We start from the raw sequence: 18,304 nt of genomic DNA, 5'->3' as shown, positions 1-18,304 counted from the left end.
ATCCCTGAGTTGGGAAGATCCCTGGAGGAGGGCATGGCAACCCACTCTGGTATTCTTGCCTGGAAAATTCCATGGACAGAGGAGCCTGAAAGGCTACAGTCTATAGGGTTGCACAGAGTTGAACACAACTGAAGTGACTGAGCACGCACACACAGAAGGTGGTGCAGGAGACACAAGAGCATGGGCTTTAGGAGACAAATTGAGCTGGTGCACACCTGCATCCTGCAAGACCACAGATAGATGCTCTGACCTGCCTGAACCCAGGCTTCCTTCTCTGTAAATCAGATGACTAACGCCTACTCTTCCCCATGAAAAAAGGTCTGGCAGTGAAGGAGTTATCTAGCATGTCGCAGTTGGTCAAGAAATATGAGTCCCTCTCCAGCTTGTTTCAGGAATAGATACTTTAAGATGGGCCAGGTGGGACTTCCCTAAAGGTCCAGGGGTTAAGACACAGTGCTTCTACTGCAGTGGGGCATGAGTTCGATCCCTGTTCAGGGAACTAAGATCCCTCATGTCACACGGGGTTGCCAAAAAATAGGTGGGGGGGGAGATGGGCTATACACTACATTCCAAAAGGCAATGGGGTGATAGGGGGCCCTGATATCCCTTTGGCTCTAAAATTATATGATTCTCCATTAACCAAAACCTAAAAGTCAGCCCTCCTCCAGTCCCTAGTTATAGTCTCAATCTCTCTCTCCGTATTTCCGCTATTATTGCCTCTGCTTTGCTTCATACCAAACCCATGCTTCCTTCCTGGAGTGGACAACATGGCCACCAACACGCCCTATACTCACGCTCAGTCAGCTTAGCAAATGCAGCAGGGAGAGACATCTCTCTCCCAATATCTATATATCAAACCAGGAAAATTTCTAACTGATCCTGCTTGGATTATATCCCCACTCCGGAACCAGTCACTACTGCCTGAGTGACAGGGTGTGTGTCCACCCAAGGGCAGGACGATGGGGCTCAAGCCTCATGACTGCCAGCCCCAGTGAGACTGCATGAAATAGGGGAGGGGAAATCCTCAAAGGACACAGGGCTGCCAGGCAGATGAATGCAACTCCTCCTCTGTGCTTTATGTGGTTCACTGCTCATTCCCAATAGGCACCCACAGAAATGAAAGGAGGGAGAGGAGAATTGGGGAGTGTAGACAGTAACACTTAAGTCAACTTCCCTGGAAAGATGGCAAATAAGTGACACTTGTCATTAAAGAAGGTCTCTGAGGAGAGACAAAGAGCTGAGAAAACCCAGGGTGTGTTCAAAGCTACTCATGGCATAACTGCAATGAACCTCATGTCTTTAAATTTTTAATAGCGATGCACTGATTTTTTATGTTTACCTTCTGTTTAAGCAAGCAACACTGGTTTTCCACTTCAGTGCTAACAGAAAGTTTCTTTCTGGAAAATAATTGTAAGCAAAACAAACTAGGTCAATTGAGAGAAAAATAATACACAAATAATAATAATGTAGACCTAAATAGCTGCGGACATTTAGTGGATATACTATGCCAATGACTAAAATATGGGAAACATTAGATTAGTATATATACAGAACTTTCTCTTCCCCAGGATCAGTAAAAACCTATACCTCTGTTTTGTTCCATGGGGTTATCTCTGACAAATTAAATAGTATGTCTCTCATTGTGTGAATGGTAAAGCTTTAGCCCAGCTTACAAAATGGATCTGTAATAAGATCCTCGAATCCTCAGTTTCTGGCAGGCAGCAACTCTTCCCTAGACAGGCTGTGTCTCAAGGCAAAGGGGAAAAACCAGCATTCCAAGACAATGGCCCACTGTATTACTCTCTGTTTCAGAGACAGACATACAGAGGAGGAGTTGATGAGAAAATTGCTCCTCCCAGAGCTGAGCAGGCTGATTGTCCCTGAGAACAAAGGGGCGCATTCTCTGTGGGCATCCGAGTCCAGCTGGCTCCAGGAGGTACCAGCCGTCTCTCTGTGGCCAGAGCTTCCCCAGCTGATTTCCGCATGTACCCATGTGTACAGCGGCAGCTGTTCCCTCATCTGGGTGTCTGCTTGGTCTTCCTTTTAGCTGCCACTTTCAGCCAGAGATCATTTTTAATGCCCAAAGAGTCAGACACAACTTAATGACTGAACAACAACAACAAATTGTCCACTCACCTTTGCAATTATTTTTTCTTCTAGGCCAAAGGGAAAAGTCATCAGGGCTTGGATGCCGGTCGAGATACCAAAGCAAAAAGTCATCAGCATTTTGATGCCGATCGAGATGCCAAAAAGCTGAACAAAGCCTGCAAAGGAATGGGTATGAAAGATATTTTGCTTTCTCATTCACTTCTGAAGCCGATTAAACTTGATCTCATGTCTGACTTTCCAACGATCTCAGGAAGATGACCTCCCACTTATCTCGTATTAATATCTTTCAAGCTAAGTTGATCGCTTTTAAGTTTCCCTTTATAAAAGCTCTCAAAGTTATCAGATCCTATTACATTTCAGGATTCAACGTAACAGCTAGAGATTGAAAATTATGACACTTAATTTGAACTTGAGTTGGGGGAAACTTCACGAGAAGTGTAGTTTCTACAATCCTAATGTCATCTAAACCCTCTGATGTCTTTCATGGGAGATGGTGGGGAGTCGGGGCTTCTGACAACTGAATTAGGGACCTGGAGCTTCATCTGGAAGCAGAACAAGTGGAGACAAAACGGTGGCCAAGGTCAAGAATCAAGGGGCCACACTGGAGCAGCTATTTACATCCAGGTCTAAGTGCAAGGCCAAGAATGGGAGACTAAGCAGGAGATTGGGCTTCCCTGTTGGCCCAGTGGTAAAGAATCAGCCTGCCAATGGAGGAGATGCAGATTCAATTCCTGGATCAGGAAGATTCCCCTGGAGAAGGGTGTAGGAACCCACTCTGGTGTTCTTGCCTGGGAAAGCCCATGGACAGAGAAGCCTGGAGGGCTACAGTCTATGGGGTGCCAAAAGAGTTGGGCATGACTTAGCTACTAAATAGCAACAACAAGCAAGAGATCAGGAGAAAGGCAAACCCAGGAACAAAGTGGGATGAGGGAAAGAGCGCCTAGTGCTGGGGACATGAAAGGAGGCTCTGGAACCCAAGGAAGTCATTGAGGTTGATCCTGTTGATTAAGGGTTCCAGGAGAACAAGGAAGTAACAGCAATAGCTTGGGAGAAAAAAGAGGAGCAAGACTGATGAATTTCCTCAATTTTCTTTCTTACACCTATTGGGAAGATTTTAATATTCTAGGCATTGAGCCAAGCACTTTATATATAAAATCTCATTAAGTTATTCTCACAAAAGTCCATTTTTCAGATGAGGGGAAAGGCCATGACAAGTTAAGTAACATACCCAAAGACACAACACCAGTAAGCAGTGAGCCCTGGGATTGAACCAATTTCTGTCATTGCCTCCAAGTGCCAACAATTTAGAGACACCACAGCTAAGCCACCTCGGCCACACAGCGGCCACGGGTGGGGTCAGGCCTGAGAAGACACAGCTGGTAGAAACCATCTGAATCCAAAAGCTGCTTTATCAAATGTTTCTTTTTCTTATTGTGATATAATTCCTATATCATAAAATCCACCCTTTTGCAGTGTACAATTTAATGGGGTTTCAAATATTCACAGGGTTTTGTAATCATCACCTCTAATTTCACAACATTTTCATCAACCAAAAGAAACCCCACATGTATTCATAACCACTCCCACTCCACCTTCAGGTCCAGGCAATCACTGGTCCACTTTCTCTCTCTATGGATTTGCTTATTCTGGACATTTCATGCACCTAACATTACAGTAAGTCCCCTACTTTTAATCGAGTTCCATTCCAAGAGTGCATTCATAAGTCCAATTTGTTCCTAAGTCCAACAAAGTTAGCCTAGGCACCCAAGTAACACAATCGTCTACACGGTACTGTAAGACATTTATAATACTTTTCACACACATAATACATAAAAACAAACACAAAAAATAAAGAAAAACATTTTAACCTTACAGTACTTTGCGAAGTACAATAGTACAGTACAAGAGCCGGCATCCAGGGACTGGGCATTGAGTGAACAGGATAGAAAAGATACTGACTGGAGGAGGGAGATGAGATGGGAGACAGTAGAGTTGGAGGATCATCAGCAATAGGAGACGGAGGGCAGGCTGCAATTTCACTCACACCTGACGTCGATAGAATGCATGTTCGCATCTTAGAAAGTTCGACACTTGAAGGTTCATCTGTAGGGGACTCACCGTATACAATATGTGGCTTTTTGTGTCTGGCTTCTTTCTCTTGGCATAATGTTTTATGAAGACAAGTGCTAGATTTTACTTAGAAGTAAATTAGTGGAGATTTACTTTCCTAGGAATGGGTATTGTGGTAGAAGACGGCCGTTTAAACTTTTCATGTGACTCCAGGGGAAAGACCTGGGATCCACAGTGGAAGTTCTAGGAAGACATCTTTTGCTTCTGTAGAAGGAACTATCCAACTATTGAATAGTCTACCTTGCCCAAGAAACGCTGAAGTCTCAAAGGAGCTGGGGTTGGAGACAGTGTGGCAGGAAGTAGTAGAAGGGATTTCTACACAGTAAGTATTGTTGAATAAATCAGGGGGGAGGGCTGGAAATGAAAGATGACAACCAGGTTGTTTGGTTTGGGGGCATCGGAGGCAAGCTCAGCAGAGAGGAGCTGGTCCTTGCTCACTTCCTGGCTGGCTGATCTTATATTCGGACAACAGCTGTCAGGAGGCATGCTTGCCTGCGAGTGTCAGGATGTTTATAGTTCTGAGGGTCTGAGCCAGCCTCACAGGTGTTTCCCTGCTGCCTCCTGAGTGAGGGCCTGACATCTGGATGTGGGCTGGAGACAGGGGCTGAAGTGGGTGTGGGATGAATCAGCTGTGGTTTATGATAAATCCCTGAGATCTTAGCTACCACACAAATTTAGTTCACCAAGCACAGATGCAGCACCTACTGAACGTCAAAGTCATGCTGTGTTCTCCTCCTCCCTCCACTTGGGTGTGGCCACGAGGTGGGACTACTCTTGTGCTGGTGACTGTTGGAGAGTCCCTTCTACATGCCAAGTGCTCAACTGGGTACCACACACACACATCATCTTTTGTAACCTCCCGACAACCCTGTAAAGTTGTACTGTAATGACTTAACAGATGAGAATGCCAAGTCTCGGAGGTTAAATACTTGCCCAAAGTCAAAAAGTTATGAAATGAGGATGGGGTGATTGGACCTACAGCCACCCTGAAAAACCATCATTTGGATAAAGGTCTAGAATTCCAACCTCTATTAGTAAGAGTAAGTCCAAGCAAAATTGTATCATTGGCAAACTCATCTGTAAGACCACGTACCTGTCTTATTGCTATACCAGCCCTGCCAGGGCTGGATTTAAATGTCTAGGGCCATGCTGTCCAATAGCCATCATGGTGAGACATACGGGTCATTTTTAATTTTTGAGAAGCCAAATTTTAAAATGCAGGTGAAATTAATTTTAACAATATATTTTAATTAACTCAATACTGTATTAAAAATATCATTTCAACAGATAGCCAATATCAAAGTTATTCATGAGATACCTAACATCCCATTTTTGACATTAAGTCATCAAAGGACTATATATATTCTACACTTAGAACATTTCAACTTGAACCAGCAACACTTTGCATCCTCAATAGCCACATGCATCCACTATATTGCATAGAGAGAGGTTAGAGGCCCTAGGCATCAAAAAGGTTATGTGTGTTCCCATTCATTCACCCACCTATGAAAGTCAAAATAATAAGAATTCGATATTACTCAACCATAAAAAAGCATGAAATTGGACCATTTGTAGAGACATGGATTGACTAGAGTGTGTCATACAGAATGAAGCAAGCCAGAAAGAGAAAAACAAATATTGTATATTAACACATATATGTGGATTCTAGAAAAATGCTATCAGTTCAGTTTAGTTCAGTCGCTCAGTCGTGTCCGACTCTTTGGACCCCATGAACCGCAGCACGCCAGGCCTCCCTGTCCATCACCAACTCCCGGAGTCCACCCAAACCCAGGTCCATTGAGTCGGTGATGCTATCCAGCCATTTCATCCTCTGTTGTCCCCTTCTTCTCCTGCCCTCAATCCTTCCCAGCATCAGGGTCTTCTCAAATGAGTCAGCTCTTCTCACCAGGTGGCCAAAGTATTGGAGTTTCAGCTTCAACATCAGTCCTTCCAATGAACACCCAGGACTGATCTCCTTTGGTGAACTTATTTGCAAAGCAGAAATAGAGATACAGACATACAGAACACACATATGGACCCCAAGCAGGGAAGGGGTGGTGGGACGGACTGGGAGATTGGGATTGACATATATACACAACAATATAATGCAGAGAGCTAATGAGAATCTACTGCGTAGCACAGAAACTCTGCTCAGGACTCTGTGGTGACCTAAATGGGAAGGAAATCCAAGGCAGAGGGGATATGTGTATATGTATGGCTGATTCACTTTTCTGCACAAGAAACTAATACAACATTGTAAAACAACTGTATTCCAATTAAAATAAAAAAAACAAGAATGCTATACCATAAAATAATAATTGATTTTTCCAAATAACGCTAAACTGGCAAATTTCCTTTTCACTTCTTTGGTGCTTATGCTTCCCTGGCTCCTAAGTACCTTGGACCCTTGGTCTGGGTCTTGGTTAACCCAAAACCCTTGACACTGACCCTCTGTTAGGCCTTCCTCTCAGGGCTCTGTGAACCTCCATCCCAGCAGGGCCTTCCTGAAGATAATGCCTTAATCTAATAGAGCACAGACCCCAACATTCATTATCCTCTCAGAAGTGCAAAAGGGTGTTTGCCATTTCTCCTTCCGAAAAATACAGAAACGGGTCTTGGAGGGAGAAGCTGCCATGGAGCTGTTGGAGGGTGGCTCGAGCTGACTTTGGGGCCTGTTGAGAAGTGGTCACTCATCAGGGAGGGTAACAGGGAGGTTGCTTCAAACCCAGCAGAAACTCAGCTCCCCACCATACTGCTGAAACTCAGCTCCATGTCTTCCCAGAAAATTGCTGGAAAAGCCAAAGTCAGGAGGCCCGAGGCCCTCCGAGGCTGATGGTCACCGGGTTCTGACCTTGACTGTGTAATTACTGTGTCTTTCCTCATTAAAAAAAAAAAAGTCTTTCCCAGAATCGCTGGGGACTGGCCCTGGTGCCTCAAACCATTGTAAATGTTTACAGGAAATTGTTCCCCTGCACAGACTGCTTATATGACACACATACTGTGAAATATAAGATGAGGTCACTGTTTAGTAAACCGCTTCTTGGTCCAGCAGAGGAAACAGTTCCCCAGATAAACCCGATGCCCGGACTCAAAGAGCTTGAGGGAAATCAAGTCACTTCCAGTCGCTCCCTGCCACCTCCAGGCTGCTGCTGGGCCAGCCCCAGACTGCTTCGCTCTCCTTTTAAAAAGTATTGCAGGAAGGAAAGTCCTAAAAACCTTACTTTTAAAATTTTAACTCAATTGTCCTGAATTATGCACATGTGGGTTGACTGTAGCATCAGAACGGAGGATTTCCTATTGGTCTCTACTACGTACGGGCTTCCCAGGTGGCTGAGGGGTAAAGATTCTGCCCACCAATGCAGGAGATACAAGAGACGCGGTTTCGATCCCCAAGTCGGGAAGATCCTCTGGAGAAGGAAATGGCAACCCACTCCAGTATTTTTGCCTGGAGAATTCCATGGACAGAGGAGCCTGGTGGGTTACAGACCATAGGGTCAAAAAGAGTCCAACACAAGCACACACACACATCACATCACTTGCTACGTACGGAGCGCCTGAGTAGAGTACACAGCTTTACACCCATGCAGAGACCAGCTCTGTCAAAATGCAGTGCAAACGTCCCCATGCATTTAAACATTCCTTCACTGAGCAAGTCAGGTCTGATGAATACTGAGAGCCTTCTGTGTGGAGATTGCAATGAATAGCACCCACTGCTCCCATGGAACTTGCAGTGAGGGGTGGCAGAGACAGGACAGAGGAGGAGGAAGGGCAATAGGAGGGACCCAGAAAGGAGTGTCCATCTCTTCCCAGGAGAGTCCAGCAAGTTGAGTTCTGAAGGAGGAACGGGAGTGAAGGTGAGGGGCACAAAGCTAACATAAGGGCTTGCAGGCAGAGGAACGAGTCCAGGCTGTTATTCTGGATTTAAAGGGGCCTAGATGGAATGATTTGAAGCAGAAGGGTGAGCAGGCTGATCTGCTCAGCAGAAAGGCCACTCAGGACAGCAAATTCTGACCAGAAAAGGTAAGAGTAAGGCAGGATCCCCATGGAACAGCCCACGTGGAAAAAAAAAGGAAAGGGTTAGATTCAGAGATTTTTTTATGAGAAAAAAAAATCCCTCCTGAGATGAGATTTCCGGCACTTAGAGGTTAAAAAGACCTCATGTCGCAGAGGAAGTAACTGCATACATATTCTGGACGCAAGGCTGCAGGAGGAAATGAGGAGGGACAGCAGAAATAGCTTTGGGAGTGAGTCGGAATGAGGCAGGCAGCGAACGCTATTTTTGCAAGTGAGCTCATCCTAAAATTTTCTGTTTCTCCAGCTGAAATCAAAGAGCTAGATCTTCCTGGAATTGTAAAGGTGGAACTAGTCCTTGAGACTACACGAACAGTCCACGGACACAGAGCTGTGGCTTTCCTAGAAGCAGCACACAGCCCTCCACCCCCTGGGTCAGTGCAGTCTAAGTCCCGGCACTGACTTTCCAAATAGAGCGAGGAGGGCTGGTGCCAGAGTCAAACACTTCAAGTCCTTGCCAGCACACGCTATCCGCGGGCAGTGGGCATGAGAGGAGGGCTAGGAACAGGCAGGAACGCTCCAGAATCTGATGATTTGTCGTGTGGTTTAAGGGTGGAGCCAGGATTTGAATACAGTCTGAAGAAATTGAATTCAGGGTTTGCTGATCAAATAGTCTTTTTCATTCCCATACCTGCAACCCCTGGGACATCTTTCCTACTCTGTGCGTGCACGCATGCTAAGTTGCTTCAGTCATGTCCAACTCTTTGCCATCCTGTGGACCGTAGCCCATCAGACTCCTCTGTCCATGGGACTCTCCAGGCAAGAATACTGGAGTGGGTTGCCGTGCCTCCACCAGGGGATCTTCCCCACTCAGGGATTGAACCTGCATCTCTTATGTCTCCTGCATTGGCAGGAGGGTTCTTTACTACTAGAGCCACTACTGGGAAGCCCCTTCCCATCCTGTGTCCAGGTTCTAAAAAGGATACACTGTCCTTCTTTCTTAGTCATTATTGTTTTGGTATTGATCACAAATTTGCCTGCAATGCGGGAGACCTGGGTTCAATCCCTGGGTTGGGAAGATCCCCTGGAGAAGGGAAAGGCTACCCACTCCAGTATTCTGGCCTGGAGAATTCCATGGACTGTATAGTCAGTCCATGGGGTGGCAAAGAGTTGGACACAACTGAGCAACTTTCACTTTCACCTATGATGAACAAGGATTACTTTGAGCACCAGGGGAAAAGTGTGGTTCAGATGAGTTTAAGGGGTAGCTACCCCCTCAAGCTACCGATTAGGACTTTTCTCTGAAATTAACAAGTTTATGAATAGGTTTGATATTGTAGCAATTTGGGCCTTTTATCTCAACCTCTTCCACTCCATTTTAAGTACCTGGAGGCCAAGGAACATACCATATTTGTTTTTACAGTTTTTTTTTTTTTTTTGAGGTATAAGTCACACACCATACATTTCAACCATTTAAAGTGTTCAGTTCAGTTGTTTTTAATGTATTCAGTTGTTTTTAATGTGGTGATGTATGAAACCATCACCATGGTCAATTTAGAACATTTTCATCACCTTAAAAAGAAACCTTCTACACTTGAGCTATAACCCATCTGCCCACCCCACCTCCAGCCACTGTTCTACTTTCTCTTAATATAGATTTCCCTATGTTGGACTTCCATACGAATGGAATCATAATACTTCATCTTCTGTGATTGGTTTCTTTCACTTACCGTAACGGGCTTAAGGTCCATTCATATCGTCAAATGTATCAGTACTCCATTCCTTTTTCTGGCCAAGTAATATTCCACCAAATGAATATGGCACGGTTCATTTATCCATTATCCACTGTTGGACATTCAAGTGGTTTGCACCTTTTGATCATTATGAATGATGCTGCTGTGAACATTTGAATACAAGTTTTGTGCGGACATAAGTTTTCATTTCTCTTACACTTATGTTGAGGAATGAAATTAAGGGATACACCGTATTTGTCCTCTTTCCACTACAATGCCTAGTACTGTGCTTTATGCAATGTGAGACCTCAGTGGATACTTGTTAAGTGAATAAAGAGAATACAGTTATCAGCACAAGATTATTAAAGTCAAAGGGTCCATCTAGGTTCTACCAAAGTCTGTGACCTCTACCCTGGCTTCTCTAGCTGGACTAAAATAAACTTCCATCTTGTTTCTTGCTCATTATGGTTTTGTTTCTTTCTCCTGCACTTTAGGAACTGATGAAGCCGCCATCATTGAAATCTTATCAAGCAGGACATCGAATGAGAGGCAACAAATAAAACAAAAGTACAAGACAACATATGGCAAGGTGATGCCAAGGGTCTTCAGCCACGTGCACATGGCCTTGGTCTTAACTGTCTCTTCTGCTTCCTTTATGTTCCCAAGACAGTGAGGGATACCTTTAAAGCTTTATCTAGTTAGCCCAGGAGAAACAAAATAAGACAACTATTTAGAGCTTTAATTGACTTCAGAAAAACTGAAATGGCCTTGTTAACAGCCTGTAAAATCAATATTAACTCATTGCTTTTTCAATTGACTTCTTTTTAAATTAATCCCTCAGTCATTTTCCCCCATTCTTTTGGACTAATTCCACACATTAACTTATAGATAGACCAGTAATTTGAAAATCCATTTTCGCGGGAGGGTCTTTATATAAGAATCCTTCATTTATTCAGGTGTCTTCAAGAATTCTTCATAAATGACTGTTACAAAAACTAAAAAACCAAAAAGCGAAAACACCCTCTGTTTCATTAAGCATCAGTACCTTTTCCTTTCTTTACATTTCTTTTATTCTTATTGTTGATAGTGTTATGTACAGAAATCTTTAAGAATACATTAGCCTTTCTACAGTATTTTCTTCATTAATATATCATGAACAAAATTGAACACTTTCTTAATGTCATTAGAATGATCAGTTTACAAAATAAATATTAATTATGGTGCATTCTAATTCCAAATTTAGAAAATCTTTACAGTGTCAATAATTCTATGTATAATTAGATATAGAGATAGAAATGGACTTTCTTCCTTATTTGTCACTGTGGGGGATGGGCAACCCTCTCTCCAGGCTTGGTCTCCTCACAAATACAATGATAAATTTGCCTCCCTTCTCAGGTTGCTGGGCAAACCAGGCAGGGGGAATGCTGGCACCTTCTAGCAAAGGGAAGCCCTGATAGGGATGGCTGTTTCCATCTTACAGAGAGGAAAGTGGAGCTCATCTACTTAAATGACTGATACACAACCACACACTTAGTAAGAGAAAGAACCAGCCCTCGAGTCTAAGTCTTCCATCTCCAGGGCCAGCCATCACTTCTGGAGAATCCATTGCCATAAGAAGAGGAGCAGTTTATTTCTACATTAAGTGGTCCAGACAGCTGTGCTTTTGTAGTTTTTCCTGCTTCTCTCCTCACAATGAGGCTTGTCAATGTCATTCACTGATGACACTGGTGAAGATGAGTGAAGCTTCAGTTTAGCTGCTTTAAATGGAATTGAATGACATTGAACTTTCATCCTTGTCAGTGTGCTGACTGTAGTAGCAGCCCCTCAAGCACTGTGTCTACTTCTATCCTGCTAATATGGAAAGTCAGACACATGCTTCTTCAGCTTTGGTGTAAAATAAGAGTGTGTGTGTGCACTATGTCGTGTCTGACTCTTTGCAACCCAACAGACTGTAGCCCATGAGGCTCCTCTCTCCATGGGATTTTTCATCAAGAATACTGGAGTGGGTTGCCATTTCCTCCTCCAGAGGATCTTCCTTACCCAAGGACTGAACCTGTGTCTATTGTGTCTCTTGCATTGGCAGGAGTATTCTTGATCATTGTGCCACTTAGGAAGCAGTAAAATAAAAGTAAACAGGTTCAAAATCAGAACCTAGGGCTCTGTTAAAGTGGGCATATTCTAGCACAAAATCTGCAATACCTACATCTGCCAATCATTTTTTTTTTACTTTCCAATTCTCAGCTGTGTATCAGATGGCTGAGACCACCAAAGAGGTGATTGAGAATCATATCACAAAGCTAGAAGACATCCCTTGTCATTGTTTTCCTGTTGCTCAGTCATCTCCAACTGTTTTGCAACCCCATGGACTGTAGTCTGCCAGGCTCCTTTGTCCATGGGGTTTCTCCAGGCAAGAATACTGGAGAGGGTTGCCATTTCCTCCTTCAGGGCATCTTCCTGACCCAGGGATTGAACCAGCATCTCCTGCATCAGTAGGCAGATTCTTTACCACTGAGCCACCAGGGAAGCCCTGGAAGACATTAGAGACAAACAAATCTAAATCCTCAAGTCAACTGAGCTCCAAAGAGAATAAGCATCCCAAGGGGACACAGCTAGTTAGCAGGAAACCAGGGTTAGAGCCGAGGTATCCTGAGCTGGCTCCTGTGTCCAAATAGAATGTAAACACACAGGGGTTTGTTTTCATGCCTGTGGCTTCTAAGAACAGGCAGCTGGAATCTCTCTTCTCTGCAGTCCCATATAATGTCCGTCTGACTTGAAAAAAGATTTCCAGTCTTTGGGTGAATCCACACCAGAGCACTGACCAGAGACCTGTCTTCACAAGGTCAGGGTTAGATGCAGCAACTGCCATGGGATGGAGCCAGTAATATCAACATCACAACCCACTACTGAGGCAGCAGATCCGAGGGCCTTGGACAAAAATCTTCTGGGTTTTTCTCCCAGATCTGGAACTCAAAGGTTCACTTGAGAAATAGTTGATTTGCCTTCTCTCTGAAAGTTTCATCAACATAGAATAATAATAACAGCAACAACGATAATCACCGACTGAACATCGAAAATGTGCCAGGCACTGTGTTCAGTGTCTACAAGGACTGTCTCATTTAATTCTCCCAACAACCCTAGGAAACGAGTCTCCCTATTCTTCAGAGAAGGAAACTGAGAGATGGTGAAATTAAGCACATTTCGAGGTCACAGAACTCCATGACTGTGTTGTTAGCCATCATGCATGGAGCTGAGTAGCCAGGCCCACTCTGCTGTAGCTTGGTCTATTGGCTTCCAGTCTGATCCACACGGAGCTGTCTCTCTGCATGAAAGTCCTGCTTTGAGGTCCTTCATTTCAGTTGGGATATCGACAACTCTAGCTGGACTGAATGTTCATTCTTGACCCTTTTCTCATTAAGCCATCTAGTCAGAGGGAGGCAGGTAGGTACAGGCAGTCTACTCGTGATTAGAGGGGGCTTGCCAAAAACAGGATGCCAGGGAGAATTTCATGAACTTCGCTTCCCCTACTTGAGATCTTTCCCACATGTGCCCCTTTCAGGATTTAACAAAACACTAGAGTGACTATACATGGAGCTTGCCCAGGACAGTCTCACTTTATTCCTGTTGTTCCCCTGTGACAACAGGGGACAACTATTAGTAGTGCCCCGCTTTCACTCTCAGGGCTTTCCTGGTGGCTCAGCTGGTGAAGAACCCATCTGTCAACGCAGGAGACACAAGAGATACAGGTTCGATCCCTGGGTTGGGAAGATTCCCTGGAGAAAGAAATGGCAACCTACTGTAGTATTCTTGCCTGGAAAATTCCATGGATAGAGGGGTCGGGTGGACACAGTCCATGGGGTCACAAAGAGTTGGACACAACTGAGCACGCGTGTGCTTTCACTCTCAAAAACACCCCCATCTGGCCAATGAGTGATCCAGTCTCCTGGAGAGGACAAACCTGTGTTAGTCCTCTCTAGCCAAATGTTTGGAGACAAGTCCTTTATCTTACTGAGGTTCAGTCCACGGGGATAAAGCAATAAATACCTCTCCTCTTAGGGCTATCTTGAGGATCAATGAGAATGCTCTCTGAACCCTAAAGTGTTCTGCAAATGCTTGTCATTGTGACTCATCTTCAGTGTCTCCAGCAGATGGATGGGCAGTTGGGTGACCACTGTCCTCCAGAGAAGGCCGCTCACCAGTGTAGAGCTCCTGTCTAGAGCGTGCCCTGGGTGTCCACGGCAGGTGTCCAGTCACCCCTGGGGCCATGCCATGCGGAAAGCAGATACCTGTCCCTCTGCCCTCAGGCCATTCTCAGTCCAGACTCCTGCCGTCTTCCCACAGGACCTGGAGGAGGTGCTCAAGAGTGAGCTGAGTGGCAACTTTGAGAAGACAGCCTTGGCCCTGCTGGATCGCCCTGATGAGTATGCTGCCCGGCAGCTGCAGAAGGCCATGAAGGGCCTGGGCACGAATGAGGCAGTGCTCATCGAGGTCCTGTGCACGAGAACCAATAAGGTGAGTCCCAGCTGAGCCCCTGAGGGAGTGTCCACATGCCCGTCAGAGAGGGTTACAGCAGCCAGAAAGGAAAGTCCTCCTAGCCCTTCACCCCTGTGGCAAGCAAGTATCTGGGCAAGCAATGTGCCTGCTTGATTCACACTGGAGAGATGCCTCTTCCAATCTTATGATGGTCAGTTTTGGTGTTACTGCCCCTGGCTTGACCGGATAGAGCCTTCCAGAAGAGCTGTGTCTATCCAGCTTTATTTTTCTAAAGAGATGCACAGTTTCATATGTGGAATATGAGTCCTACTTTACCTGCTCAGTCTGACTTTGCAGGTCTCCTAGCACCAATACTGCAATTATCAATCCAAGTGTGGATGCAGGGAGCAAAGGAACGAGGGAGTGGGGTGGGTAGTGCCAAGGGGATCCCAGGGAACACTCGGGGCTGCCATCACCTCCCCAGAGGTTTCCATGTCCTTCTATCAGCAGCCCTCTCCCCTCATCCCTTGGGTACATGCCATCATCTCAGGAGCTAAAAAGGACATTTGTGAAGGCCCATTCATCTTTGTTTCCAGAACCCATAGGGGCCATGTGTGTGTGTGTTAGTTACTCAGTCATGTCCAATTCTTTGCAACCCCATGGACTGTAGCCTGCCAGGCTCCTCTGTCCATGGAATCATCCAGGCAATACTGGAGTGGGTTGCCATTCCCTTCTCCAAGGGATCCTCCTGACCCAGGGATCAAACCTGGCTCTCCTGCATTGCAGGCAGATTCTTTACCATCTGAGCCACCAGGGAAGTCCAGGGACCATGGACTTCATCAAGAGTAAAGAGTGTCCCCAGGTCATTCTTTGGAGGTGTCCTCCCTCTTCTGCAACATCCGTCATGTAGAGTGGGGAGGTTCAGCAAGGAAAGTGCCAAGAAAACCCAATATTTTTGATTCCTCCAGGGAGGAAACAGAAGCAGCACCTGGAGCAGATGGTGAGGAAAACCACCCCAGCGCTCTGATGCTGCTGGGCTCTTAATACTGAGGCCCCAAATGTCAATGACCCAGGCTTGTTCCTTCTGCTCAGGCTGTGCTGTCCAGCCCATTACCCAAGGGAGCACCGAGGTCCAGGCTACAGGAGCAAACCCCTTTTCTGAACATCCCTGGACTCCTCTTCTTCCCATAGATAATAAAACCCCTCTATCTGGGGTTAAGATGGTGGCTTAGAGGAGCGTTAGCACAGGCGGATGGCCTTGGTTCTGTCCAATAACCCCACAACTCTCCTTACTCAGTATCTCCATCCTTTCCAGAAGCACCAAAGTGCCAGTGAGCAGACAGCTAGTATCTGGGCAGCCTCCCTTGGCCAGAAGGTTAATTTGGTCATTATTTTTCTAATCACATTTGTCCCCATGTGGTTCACCCTCAACCTAGTTTCTTTTGGATCCTGGTCTCAAACAATGAGCAAGGCTTTTTTTCCCCCAATCAAATAGATCTGACAGTAAAAAGGAGAAAAGCAGGGAGAGAGCAGGCGACAGGTTCAGGCATATCCTGGTAGTGTGTTGGAAGGAGGAGAAAGGGGAGGGGGCTGCAGAGTCACAGGTGCTCAGCCCCCACCTGCCTCCCACTCCCTTCCTGCCCACCACAGCAACACCAGCCTGGCTCCTCATCTTCCATCAGCCCCACTCCCTTCTCCCCATCGCTGCCTCTTGCCTTTCATTTTAAACAGTTTGTGGGAGACACTGTGGGGAGACACTGGCTCTTATATGCTGCTGGTTCAAGTGTAAACTGAGGCAGCTCCCAAGTGGCCCCCTCGGGACAAGCCATTGACATATACAGCTATACACAGCTTTATGCTCTTCACTTTATTGCATTTTTACAAACTGAGTGTGTGCAGCAACCTTTCTTTGAGCAAGTCTATCAGCGTAATTTTTCCAACAGCATTTGCTCACTTCTTGTCTCTGTGTCCTATTTTGGCAATTCTCACAATATTTCAAACCTTCCCCTGGCAGAAAGATGATGACTCACTGAAGGCTCAAATGATGGCTAGCATTTTGTAGCAATAAAGTATTTTTAAATTAAGGTATGTGCATTGTTTTTTTAGACACAATTGCACACTTAATAGACCACAGCAGAGTGTCAGCATAATTTTTTCTTTTTCTTTTTTAACCTTTTATTTTATATTGGATTATAGCTGATTAACAATGTTGTGATAGCTTCAGGTGGACAGCAAAAGGACTCAACTGTACATATACATCAATGTAACTTTTGTATGTACTGGGAAACCAAAAGATTCATGTAGTTCACTTTATTATGACACTCATTTTATCAGGGTGGCATGTGCCTATAAGGCAGTCCTTCCCAGCACACACCCTAGAGAGAGACTTGTTCTGCAGCACATAGCAAATTGTTGACTGGGTGCAGCCTTGTTTGAAGTAGAGAAAAATTGGAAACAGACTAAATGTCCATCAGTCAGAAGCTGGCTAAATAAACTGGGGCTTACTGTAGGATGGAACATTTTGTCTCCATTTAAAAAAAAATGCTAGGTGACTAATAGTGTGTAAGCATAGCTGGACCTTAAAGACCTATTACTGAATGAAAAAATCAAGCCGAACAAATACATACAGTATTCCAGTTTTTAAACACATACACAATACAATTCTATATATTTTCAGTAGCACAAGCATGTATGTACAAATGCAAAAGGAAAATATGCACAGAATTTCTAACACTGGCTCCCTGGGGGGAGGATGGGGAGTGAGATGGAGCAAGAAGGCGGTGAACGACTATGTTAGCTTAGGGACTTCCCTGGTGGTCCAGTGGTTAAGACTCTGGCTTCCAATGTATGGGGTGTGAGTTTGATCCCTGGGTGGGGAGCTAAGATCTTCCTGGCCAAGAAACCAAAGCATAAAACAGAAACAGTATTGTAACAAACTCAATAAAGACTTTAAAAATGATCCGCATCGAGGAAGCTTTAAAAAATAAATCAGCTTAGCTGTAATGCTTTCACTTTCAACTAAGGATGTGTATGTGTGTGTGTGTTAGTTGCTCAGTCGTGACCCCATGGACTGTGACCCAACAGGCTCCTCTGTCCGTGGGATTTCCCAGGCAAGAATACTGCAGTGGGTAGCCATTCCCGTTTCCAGGGGATCTTCCCCACCCAGAGATCAAAGTCTCCCACATTACAGGCAGATTCTTTACCATCTGAGGCACCAGAGAAACCCCTTAACTCCACACAGCCAGGGACTTGCTGACTTGCTCTAGGCTTGGACCTTGACCTGCAGGGACTGCCCCCTTTGGAGGAAGTCACGAAGGCATCCTGTGTCCAGAGACGGGCTTTGCCTTTTACCTCGGCTGGTCTCTGCCTATCTTATTGATGAACCCCACCTTGAAGTATTGATTTTTTTTTATTATCTTTCCTAGGAAATCATTGCCATTAAAGAGGCCTACCAAAGGTGTAAGTGACCTTTTGTTCTGACTTTAGATAAAGAATGCTTCTTGCAAACTACCTCTGGGAAACTAAATCTGCTTCCTCTCTTCTTTTCTTCTTCCCCTAAAGTGTTTGACAAGAGCCTTGAATCAGATGTCAAAGGTGATACAAGTGGAAGCCTAAAAAGAATTCTGGTCTCCCTGCTACAGGTAAGAGTAAAGAGGTCTCACCTGTTTTATGATCTTGAGAAATAGCCCTTGGCAACATGCGACTATGATGTAAAAGGCAATGTAGATAATAAACATTTCCTTCTCTTATTAAATTGCTACTGAGGGACCACCAACCTGTCTTATGTCCATCCAGCTCTTCTGAAATTATTCAGTGGAGATTTTCCCCCTCATAACAATCTGCCTTGTCAT

General features: G+C 45.0%; 1 protein-coding gene across 4 annotated transcripts in view; it reads left to right on the top strand.

The window, feature by feature from the left end:
• Window positions 1–18,304, top strand: part of ANXA13 (annexin A13) — a 55,305-nt gene that overhangs the window by 22,037 nt on the left and 14,964 nt on the right. For 2 of the 4 annotated variants that reach the window (XM_081498945.1, XM_081498944.1), the window contains exons 3-7: window positions 2,161–2,278; window positions 10,478–10,572; window positions 14,322–14,492; window positions 17,879–17,912; window positions 18,015–18,094. In XM_081498945.1, the coding sequence (XP_081355071.1) occupies window positions 2,161–2,278; window positions 10,478–10,572; window positions 14,322–14,492; window positions 17,879–17,912; window positions 18,015–18,094 (498 nt within the window). Of the gene's footprint in view, window positions 1–1,830; window positions 1,937–2,160; window positions 2,279–10,477; window positions 10,573–14,321; window positions 14,493–17,878; window positions 17,913–18,014; window positions 18,095–18,304 lie in introns of those variants that run through there. The other 2 variants (XM_081498946.1, XM_081498947.1) reach the window with 2 other exon arrangements.

The sequence above is a fragment of the Giraffa tippelskirchi genome, chromosome 6 (assembly GCF_054371585.1).
Source record: "Giraffa tippelskirchi isolate mGirTip1 chromosome 6, T2T-mGirTip1v1.2.pri, whole genome shotgun sequence".
In the NCBI taxonomy this organism is placed as follows: domain Eukaryota; kingdom Metazoa; phylum Chordata; class Mammalia; order Artiodactyla; family Giraffidae; genus Giraffa; species Giraffa tippelskirchi.
Note: the sequence above shows the minus strand (reverse complement) of the source record. Positions and strands in the feature narration are given on the sequence as shown.